The sequence below is a fragment of the Ochlerotatus camptorhynchus genome, unplaced genomic scaffold, assembly GCF_037179485.1.
Source record: "Ochlerotatus camptorhynchus isolate MF236.1 unplaced genomic scaffold, CSIRO-AGI_Acam_v1.1 ptg000064l, whole genome shotgun sequence".
Classification (NCBI taxonomy): domain Eukaryota; kingdom Metazoa; phylum Arthropoda; class Insecta; order Diptera; family Culicidae; genus Ochlerotatus; species Ochlerotatus camptorhynchus.
The window spans coordinates 3,043,727-3,055,734 of record NW_027040554.1 but is presented as its reverse complement, the minus strand read 5'-3'; the positions used below and the strand labels follow the sequence as shown (position 1 = coordinate 3,055,734).

At 35.9% G+C, this 12,008-nt stretch overlaps 1 protein-coding gene across 1 annotated transcript in view; it reads right to left on the bottom strand.

Annotated features, from left to right (window-relative positions):
* The window catches only part of LOC135697001 (uncharacterized), a 76,228-nt gene that overhangs the window by 34,626 nt on the left and 29,594 nt on the right, over positions 1-12,008 (bottom strand). The window contains exon 6 of the mRNA XM_065216544.1: positions 11,327-11,956. Coding sequence (XP_065072616.1) covers positions 11,327-11,956 — 630 coding nt within the window. The remainder of the gene's footprint in view (positions 1-11,326; positions 11,957-12,008) is intronic.

Here is a 12,008-nt window from a genome sequence, read left to right as displayed (position 1 = left end):
GGTTCCGGGGAGGACAAGGGTCTAGAGCACAGGGTAAGGTTTAGTGGGTCGGGAGAGCTACTTCTCCCATCCCCACACCCTGAGTTATCTTCTCAGGTGTCTGGGAGCAGATTCCCCCCTGTATAAAAAAAAAAAAAAAAAAAAAAGGGTGTCGACTCAAAGTCGAAAATAAAATTGCCTGACTTTCCCTGACTTTCCAGTCGGTTTTCAGAAATATTCCAGTCATCAAAACTTCGTTATTTTAACCTAAGAAGCTACAACGTGATGTGCTTTATTATACCGTAGTGTAAATTAAGGTTAGTTTAAAATGAGCAGCAGGGTAAGTTTTCGAAGATATCAAGAATAGCATACTCATGGCACGTACTACAGAACATGATACTAATACAATTTTACAGAACATATGATCGACTACCTACGAAGGATGTGAATAGGCCTAGGGCTATAAATACATATTCTAATATAATAATGAATAACTACTGCTCACAACTAGGCTCACTATTCATTACTAACTAAAAATAGGAATATTTAATCAATGTCACCAAGCTCTCAATTTGTGTTCATAATTTCACAGCCAAATAAAAATCAACCCGTAGACGATCCTTTCTCTTAACTTATAAATTATTGTAAAATAGCAGAGCAGTGATTATTATTGCTTTGGCAACCGAACCTTAGGATGCACTGATCATGCATTAGTCACTTTCGTACTCTCTGGAACTCCATATGACAACCACAGACATGGCAAAATAATTTAAGTTTAATTATCATTAACATTTTATTCTCTCAGTGAGTTCACATTACAACGAGAAATTGCAAGTTGATTATGTTTATTTTCGGATTACTTTTAAAAATGTTTATCATTTGAGCAGAACAATTTTCTCCTGCAAACTCTCGGCTTCTTTTTGAGCATCTTGAGTTTTCGGAATCTAGAGCTTCTTTCATACGACGATCCTTGTCTACATGGAAAGCGAATGCGATTTTTCGAACTCGCTTAATAAGTTTATTCAAAATTTGTAAGTTTTCCAACCCGCCTGCATGAGTAACACCATCATAGATCTGACGTCGCGCTACGACTGAAGGCCCAAACGCAATGTAGGCGGAAGCGGAATGGAAACGGAAAGTTTGACAATTGTCACAAATGACATCAAGTTGCCTAACCGCATTCGATTTGATTCTAACTAGTTTTCAATCCGACAAATAGGCTTAGGATAGGATTGCGCTTGGGCCTTGACTCTTCCCTCATGTTTTCAAAAATATATTCTGCATTTACCGAAAAACCTCTCTCTGCATTGGCGTTGCCATGCGATAAGCAGCAAATCATTTTCACAACCAACAATAGTTCTGAATACGCCGACCAATAACCTGTGCCAAAAAACGTCCCGTCGTTCCATTTTGCGATCTTATTGATCAAATGTGCATTTACCTGTGCAATATTGTTTAGATGATCAATATTAATGAACCTTTCCATAATGCCTCTAACCATTTGAGACATCGCGTTGCACAAAAAAGACACCATAGGGTTGTTCGTCTGAAATTCGCATTGAAATGGCTCAACTTCGACACCAACTGATTTGAAGAAACCTAGCTTAAATAATACCACGTTCAGACAGCAGAGTTATAACATGTTATAACGGTTGTCAAATAATTGCAACACAGAAACCACCATCAAGATAGTGCTATAACATGTTATAAATCTGTAATCTGAACTTACCATAAGCCATCAGCAGCGAGTCATTCAAACCGTTTTTAACATCTTGGTAGGAGCTGACGTTTTGTCTTTCTGGACGCCTTGAATAAATTTTCGTATTTGTGGAGTAATTTTAATTGCCCTCTGCAGGGCTGGTAGCGATCACTGCTGTCAGAAATAGTGATTTTAGTGACCATGTTGAATAAATAAGTGACCAAATAGTGACTTAAAGTTGTAAAAATAGTGACTAAAAAGTGACCTAAGAGAAGGTACATCAAATAAATGTTTGATGTTTTAGACTTATTAAATTATTATTTCATAAACACTTATGTACGATATGAACCTTTAAAGCGACATATTCAATAGAAACTTTATAACCAAACCCACAGTATTAGTCACGGTGTCTATTAATTTTAAAAATCTGGAAAACCAGGAATCTTCAAGGCATTTTTTGTTTCCCTAAAATACCTAGAAGTCTCAAAGAATTAAAAAAATTCTTACTAAGGAAAATTTAAATAAAATAATGAATTTTAAAATACAACCATTTATTTTTTCTCGATATTTTCATTCACACTTTGAACTTTTAAGATTCACAGTGGATTAATCTTCAGTAAGAAATAAATTTAAAAAATAAACGATTCTGAAGACCACTGTCTTTCTGTAACGTTTCCGAAATTTTTCTAAATTTATGGAACTTTTGTGCTCCCAAAATTTTCATGGAATAAGAACGAAATAATTAATATATTTCTATGATTTTCACTGAAGTTCTCAAGATTTTTCTGAAGTTCATAAAACTTCCCTTAAATTATCGGCACTAATTTAAAACTTCTTCAATAGTCTAGACTTTCTTGGTGTCTAAACGATTACTGAATTTCTTTAAAGTTATCGTCTATCGTCTGAATTTATCAGTATTTTTTAAGAATCCGCAACTTTACTGAAATTAATTGACGTGCCTTGTAGTTTCGACAATGTTCCTTAAGTATTATAACCATTATTAACACTCGCTTTTCCCTGAACTTATCTATGCTTACCTGAAGTTCTCTAAATTTGTTTAATAATCCAGCAAATTTTCTGATACATATTCATAATTCCCCGACGCTTCTGACGTTTTAGGATCAATCATAGAATTCTTGGAATACCCTATAATTCCACGGAACTCCTTGTAAGTTGCTGCAAATTTGCTGAAGTTAATGGGAATATTCTGAAGCTATCTGATCATCCTCGAAGTACTCGGAACTTCACTGAATATCATTTAACTATCTAGAAATATCTAAATTTAGTTCTCTGGAATTTCTAGAATATATCACTGCTTGCTAAAAGTTCTCGTTTTTTTATTAATGGAACTTCGTTTATGTTCTCTAACCAACTAAGCTAAATTTTCACATTTTTTAAGTTCTTGAAATCTCCATGATATAACACCCTTAAAATATTCTCACGTTTTCCGGATGTTCGGCTACCAGCCCTGCCTCTGAACAGCAGCACTATTTTCCAACCATCGGTGACCGCCATACTTTAACGGGAATATGGTAGATCAAGAATACATCGTGATAAACACTCGTCTTGCTGGTACATCTTTGAAGATATTGTTGATACCACGTAAATATTGGACAACATCCCAACTGATACTGCGAATACTTGAATGCATTATGCAAAATAAACAGCCCACAGCTTCCCAAATCTATCAGCTTCTCGCCACTTTTTTTTACCTCTAGCTTCAATTCACATTGGGCCCATCCATGGATACTTGCAGCAACCGGCAAGGGCGTCCATAAACGCAGCGAGTAGATCTGATGCCCGGGATCTTCCCAAAAACATTGACGTCATGCATTGATAAAATTTCATGAGTTCATGTTTTTATGAGTTCCACACATGATTTTTTGCAATGTGATCAACATAATTTTTTTTCCCTGACCTACACTAAAATTCCCTGACATTCCCTGACTTTCCAGATCATAAATATAATTCCCTGACATTCCCTGACTTTCCAGGTTTTTTCAGTCGATACCCTGTGTAATATAGGCTGTCTTGCAATGAACACTCATACATCTAGTTTTCACTGGAAATCCAATGTATGAGTGCTCATTGCAAGACAGCCTATATTACATGATATAAGCCATAGTCTGTCCAGGGTATAAGATACCCAGCCTTAAGAAAATTCACTTTATCTCAGATGGATCAGGCAGTCAGTACAAATATAAGACGACAGCTTTTAATTTGTGCCATTTGAAAAAGGATTTTGGTATAGATGCGGAGTGGAACTTTTTCGCCACACGCCACGGTAAAGGTCCATGTGATGCTTTGGGAGGAGTCTTGAAACGAAATGTTGCTAAAGCAAGTTTGCAGGGGCATCTCATTACAACTGCTAAAGAGCTTTATACATGGACAATTTCTAAAATCGATTCAAAAATGCACTATTGTTTTTTTTTTTCAAACGCAGATCATAAAGCGATGGAAAGAAAACTTAAAACTCGTTATAATCGTGTCTAACAAATTTCCGGAACACAGTCATATCATAGTTTTAGGCCAGAAAATGAAAATTATATTATTATGAAACGATTCTCGTTCTCAAAAGAAGAACATTCTGTGAAATTTTTAACGTATCTTAAAGCATGTTTTATGTCTACAAATAAAAAAAAAATAAATAAATAAATAATGAATTTTATTTTAAACCATTCGTGTGCATGGTTGGAAACCATAAGATTGTCTTATCAAAGCATTGATTCTAGTCCAAATATGGACTAGATATGGAGTTTTTTTTTTCCTCTGTTCGGGACATAAAACTATTGCGACCAGTAATTTGATCTATTGTAGTATATCCCGTGTCCTTGGTTTAGTGCATGTCGTATTACTTCATCACTATTGAAAAATGATGAAGTATTCGGTTTTGATACAGTTGTCATTCTTGCCTTCATCGCAAGGAATCGATTCTAATTGAAAGGTTCCGCTATTTATACCCTTCGGAGTGTTGGAACACTCTCCAAAGGCGCGCTCCTTTGTCAGTCAAAATTGGATTCCTTAGCAACAAAATTAAGGAATGACACCGATAGTGACCATGCATGAGAACCCTAGTCTTAACCACTTCAAACCAGGGAACAACGAATAGAAGATTGGGAATCACATAGATGAAGACTAACTAACTCATTTTTCCTTGTTTCAAGATCATCCTCGGTCCAGGCAACCCGAGGACTTATCACTATCAACAAGGCATAAAAAGTAACAAGGACTAAGATGTGTTCCTTTGATTACTGAAAAATCCTGTTCCCCTAGTTTGAAGAAGTTAGGACTAGGAATCGGTGGTAGATCTTACATCCCGTAACGTACCACGAAAAGGTGATCTACCCACGTTACGGGGCCCTCGGCTCGGCTGGGATAGAACCCAGACCCATTGGGGTGAGAAAGCAGTCACGCACACCACCGGCGCTGGCGGTCCAAATATGTCCCAAAGGCATTTTTCTCGGAAAATGTCGCCAGAGAACAACTTGGAAGACATGATGCGCAACTCATTGACTTGGTCAGACCCGAAACACGCTGATCAAGATGTGCGAGCAGAACGCTCACGGAAAGGAGTAAAAGATGAGCTGTTTGAGCGACAAATGACTTTTTACTATTCCGAGCCAGACGTCAGGGATAAGGACAATGAAGACGATATTAATGCACAAAGTGATGATGAGGAGACGTTGGACGAATGACGTGGTTTTTAAATGACTTTTCTAAAGTTGTTGGTTGTTATACATCGATACTTTCAATTATTTCAAATATTTCAAATATTTCGATCTTTGCCATTATAGGGAATACTGATATTCGATTTCTTGGTTTTTTTACACAAGGTAGTATGGTTTTTAATGTCTTTATCGAACTTGTGGAGTGTTATGGATCGATAATTTCCAATATTTCTTATTGGTAATGGAAAAAGGGGAAAATCTAACATTGCTTACTTAAAATTCACTATTTTTCATAGCCTGAAACCCCTTTTCTGAATTGCGTCTGTTTTTTTGCTCGAAATGGTGGCGTTCCCATAATTGTTCTTTGAAATAGGTCAAGACTAGGAATCGGTGGTAGATCTTACATCCCGTAACGTACCACGAAAAGGTGATCTACCCACGTTACGGGGCTAGATATGGAGTTACAAACAGTCCGTGAAAGATGTGCTACCCAAATTTAATATAAATATATTCTATTTGAACTCCTATGCTATGAATCACTGTAGTAATTATTATTTACACATAACGCAAAAGCAATCAATAAATTTGATTCAAGTTTCTATGAATGTCATGGTAGTCTAGGATCAGAAATTGAAATAAGTAAGAAATGTAATTCGATATGTATCAATGGAGACGCAGGGTAATCTAGTCGTATTGGAGTAATTAGCAAAATTTCTAAACATGATAATTTCAAAAAAAAAAAAACTCAAAAACGAAGAAAAATACATCGCTGATTGTTTGTGCAACGTCATCTACATGTACAACTACCCTACCCACTGTAGCTACTATCCAAGCAAATACAAATAAACAATAGACCAGTAGTTCGTATGCCTCCGCCATGGTGTGTCTTATTTCATTTATTCGTCTCCGTACCTATCCGTATCAAAACACAACGTAGGGATCCCACCCGTGCGCGATCACTGATTTTTTGATATGTTGTGTAGAAAAGCCTAAATTTATAAAAAAATATAAAAACGTGTTACGCCCATTGTATACAAACCTTGAAAACCATAAAAAACAAATACAATCAAAGTTCTTCTATACAACACTCTAATTTTCAAAAAAAAAAAATTCTGATAAGTATTTTTGACCTTTTTTATATTTTGATCATTCAAATCGGTTAAATGGATCAAAAGTTATGATTTTAAAAAAATGCCATTTTTGGAAAGAAAAAATCGATTTTTTGGACCACCCTAACAGGAAAATGGTCGCCCTAATAAAAAAATAAAAAAATACGGGTCTAATATTTTTCGATAAGGAACAAAACTGCCAATTTTTCCGAAATTATGAAAAATTATTATGAAATTGGTTCACAGTTATTTAACAGTCAGAATCAGGGCTCTACAATTTCGAAGCTCTAAAATGAACTCGTGTTTTGTTTCTCTCATACATACGTGTTCGACGCTTCATTTCTATAACGGCTAGCTAGACTATCAGCAAGAAACGAAAATAAAAAAGAAGGACGCTTAGAAGGAAAGGCTGGCTGTGGAACTTCTCATCGTTGCTTTGCTCATCGCTTTCAATATAACTAACGTCGATTTTCTAGTTAAACGAACTTCATTATGGCTTTCAATCCCCTTTCACGAACACTCTATCACCGCTCTTTCAATTTGTTTAAAATGCGTTATGTCCCGTTTTCGATCATTTTTTTTCGATAAATATATGGATGGAAGATAAATTAGAAATATGACGTGTAATCTTCAAGTGTTTTGACGTAAGAAATGCTTTAAATGTGTTATTTCATTTTCCGTCATATACGTCATGAAACCTCTGTTGATGTGTTTCATGAAAGAGAAAACTATCAAAGTCGAGCGCTCTTTCGCTCATCCGTTTCGACGAAGCTTGAAAGGAAGACCAATGGAGCGACGGGAGAAAAAGAGACAAGCGATTGAACATTTGTTTGTGCGCCGACTGAGGTTCTAGAATGCTGCGAAGCTGTTCGACTTTAACAGAAAAAGAAAGCCAGCAGTCTCTTCGTCGCATCGATTTGGTCGATTGAAGCTGATATTGTGACGCCCTGGTCAGAACTCTGCAGGTAAATAATCAAAATTCCAAATCTAAAGGCGAATACCTGTTAGAGCTGGAGTTCCTCAGGGTAGCATTCTTGGGTCTATACTATATATCATTTTCACTTCGGACCTCCCTGATTTGCTTCAGGGTCGCCACAAATCTTTGTTCGCCGATGACACAGGCATTCTCGTTAAAGGAAGAAGTATTCGTGTTATTTGCAGCCGACTGCAGAAAAGTGTACATTTTTTATCTTCTTATTTATTAACAAAAATGGAAGAATTTTCCCAACGCTTTCAAAATTCTACTAATATTCTTCAATTTCAATGATACTGGTGATATAACTTTAGTTATAAAAAACCTGTTTAAAATACTGAATTGCCACGGCAGGAGTAATGTAAAAACACATAGATATATATCATAACAATTAAGGCTGGTAAGTTCCTATAGTAGCTGGAGCACTTCGGTTAAAATGAAATGTAATTTATTTTGAATTTGAAACAAATAAAGAGTTAGAAAAAATACTATTTCCAACAAGCATCATCATTTGCAAAATTCAAGATCCGCATGTGAAAAGGGCATACAAGCTGTTTGTAAACAAACTTTTGTAGGCGCTTTGTACTAGTTCAAGACCAACAATTGAACTGGCCTTAACTCCATTTTGTAAATAAACCTTGTAAGGCTATTTTCTCGCAAACCGAAACCTTCATTCGCAAACCTAAACCACAATCGGGTAGAGGAGAATTTCCCCTACCTGTTCATTATGTTGGTTTGCCTTTGCAGACTTGCTATAAAAAATGTTTTTCCGAGTTTTGAAATCATTAGATGTTATAATGGTACTTAGTAGTTGTAAGTTACAGGAATAAGTTGTAAAGTGTTTGCTAGACACATAAGATCTGCCAATGTTGCTTTCAGAACGTCACAATTAGCGATTTTACGATTCGTGAGAGCTCACTCCGAGTGAACGCTTACGAATCGTAAAATCGCTTATTGTGACGCTCTGAAAGCGAAATTGACAGGTTTTATCACCCCTATTCTGTATTTCGTTTCGAACGAAATTCTCATATAAAAAAATATTTTTTTGTATGAGAATTCCGTTCGAAACGAAATACAGAATAGGGGTGTATATGTCAAACACATACTTAACAACTCAAGCAACAATTTTTGTTTTATTTAAGTTTTATAGCAGTTGATATAACCAAATTATAAAACCTTCACTGACGACCACATTGCTTTAACAATCTCCTGAGAACCGCAATGCAGCCATGTCATGGCCAATTGGCCCAGTTTTAATGCAGTCATTAAAACTTGATATGCGAACTACTTTAGGAGCATAGGATTTGTGTCAGTTTTATCACACTCTAGACGTGATTGTTAAAAATGAAAACATAAAACCTCCTCCAGGTCAGAAAGTTTTAACAGCCTTCTAATGACTACCATAAAACTATATTACAACCGCATAAATCGCTCCTGAAGAAGTTGATAAAACATGATACGCAAAACATTTTGACAACTTTGAAGGTTTTAAGTTGGGGTTTTTGGATGATAGTTAATATTGAGAAATATTTTATTGTGGTTTTATTCTTTCGATGTTTGATGTGAAATCATGATCCTTGTCAGTTGGTAATAATGGCTGATATTATTGTACATTGAAAATAAGACGACTTTATTATAATTTTAAACCAATCTGTATATGCTTCACAGCATGCCGTGCAATATTTATGGTGATTATTATACCAAATAGGAGCATAAATTTAGTGCGCCATATGAATACTAAAATATAGGGATATTTTTAATTTGTCTGCATTAGCACCATGCATTAAAGAGTCATTCAAAGATTATCTATTTAGTACAAAACTGTTACTATTGTTGAGCAATAACCAGTCACATATTATTTAATTATACATAGATGTATGAAAGTGTTTTATTGCCTATCAATAAAAGCGTAATTATTCATACTGTGTGAAATTTGTTCATATGGCGACATTTTTTTTTCGTTATAACTTTCTACTCCTTAAAAATACCTCAATATAACATATCCTCCTAGATTGGAATTCTATAGCATAACATAAACCTAATGGTTGTATCTTAGCATTTCGTAGTCCAAATTGAGAGCGTTAAGTTATATTTAAGCTATATAACTAGCTTGCTGGTTTTATTCGGTACAGCGAATCAAAACAAAACAAAAACCATGACCACCTGTCAAAAAGTCAACATTCCAAGCGATCCTCCTATTTTCGCTTGTAATCAAGATGTAAGAAATGCTTATTGGATCCACTAAAAGCTTTTTCAATACAAGTTTTAAAGCCGTGATGCTAATACTGGCCATCTCCAAACGGATTTAGTGAAACTGTCGACGTTGCTTTAAGAAGGGTTCGTGGATCTTTCGGAAGTGTATCGGAAAGCCGCTTGTTCAATATTTTTAAGAGCTCCTTCACCGCACTGTGCCTTATGTAGGGATTGTATAACTGTAGTTCCTCCAGGTGTTTCATAGTGTCGATCGTCTCATCTTCATCGTGTTCAGAAGCACTGAAGGGGTTTTCATTTCATATATCTGAATAGATTTGTTTTTTATAATGACAAAAATGTTCAGAGTATTTTTTGTTGTAGCAGTATATTTCTTATCTGTGAATCTTAGGCCTCTGATAAAGATGATAGTTGTAATGAAGCTTTAATGAAGGTCTAAGACTGCTTCAAGTTTTATATCGGTCATAAAAAGTGTACCATAAAACATAATTGTATGTTTTGTTTTGGTTTTATTCTTCAGTTATAAGTAGTGATGCAGAACCACCTTACAGCTACCGTTAAAACTATGAAGTCTGAGTTTTAATTTAGTAGTCATAAAACAGTTTTATAGACGACTTGACGGCCTGATTTTATGACAAGCACACAAAACCGTAATACAACCACAGGCTGGAAGGGATGCTATGATAAAACAATGATAGAATAAGAATAAATCTTCCAAGCATTTAGATTGTTACTTGGGAACATCTTCTTGTATCTTACAAGTACTAATAATCACTATAACATCTAGTGATTTCATAATTCCAAAAAAACATTTTTTTTATAGCAAGTGAGTGGAAGTAACCCTGGTCAGAATGAACGAAATTACACTTTTTGTTAGCAGGTGAATCTTTGTCATCTACGAAAAAATGAATGATATTTTGACAAAGGTTTTTTTGAGGATCAAGTCTGTGCGTGAAAAACAATTTTTTAAATGGCAATGAAAAATGTCAGCACTGGTCCCAGGTAGTCGACTCAAAAAATGTTGCGAGTTAACACTGGAGCTCGACATTTCATGCATTTTCACGTCATTTAGCATCAAAATTTATTTTAATTTTTCGATTTGCGAAATTTCACTTAGGGGAAAGATTTCTATTGTTGCGATACGTTAGAAGTGTTAGAAACTTATTGTTGTGTATGGATTTCTTCATACACAACAATAGGCTTCTAACGCTTCTAACGTACTGCAAAAATAGGACTGTATCCCCTATAGGTCTTGGGAGATTTTTCAGATGAAAATAGTTTAGATTTTGACGATTTTGCACCACCCCAAGTCATGTCCGATCGAGTTCAAATTTTGCAGAAGGTCTTTTTTTTTCGAGACAATGAAGATTTGAAAAATTCAACGGTAACTTTTTCCCCACGCACTTCATATGCACCCTAAATGGTAACCGCAAAATACTCAATAATGACTACAAAGTAAGCATTTTCGGGGGAAACTGCTTACTTACCATTTATGTGTAATTACAACTACAACAATAAGTAGTAAGTATTCATTTGTGAATATCAAATACTCATTTATCGGTAATTTGTATACTCATTTAATGGGTAGTCCCAGCCTCCCCCGAAAATGCTATTTTTAACTTTAATAGTCATAATTGGGTATTTTACGGTTACCGTGCAGTGCACGTACACATCTCCCACTACCTACCGTCGACAAACATCCTACATTTGTCTTCATCCATCGGACACAATTCGTACTGGATGTTGCCTTCTCCTGCTACGCATTCCACTCCGTCTCGAGAGTTGCACGACAAACAATGCATCTCGTTGCAGTACAAGCCGGTACACTTCTGACAAGACTCTTCATTATTTGTACAAGCTTGATACTCCTCGGTTTGCTCATCCACCAGTTCATTTAGGCAACCTTTCACAAGCGTCCCGTTAGGCCCATGATACATGTAACACCCGACGTTGAATGTTTCTTGATCACATTTTTTCTTCGTGCATTCTGCCGCATTCGTGTAAATCACACATTCCGCTGCCGGCTCATCAAAATTACATCCGTCCGAATCGCAAATCACACAATTTTCAAACTCTTTACAATCCTGGAATCCTTGATCCGTGTCGCAACCGCGATTCAACCCATCCTGTGTGAAACATCTTGTTGCATTTAGTGAATCGCAGTAGTCATTGCCTTCAATAGCGTCCTGGTAGCACTGACGGTGCGTTGGGAATTCATCACCATTACAATTGGGCTCTGAGCATTCGTAGACAATTTTCTCGTATAAGTTCTTGTCTAAATCATTCGAACAACCACGGGTTGTTGCTTTGGAACCACCTGAAATTAATTATAAGAGATGAATATGTTGCAGCTAGCTAACTAATCAATG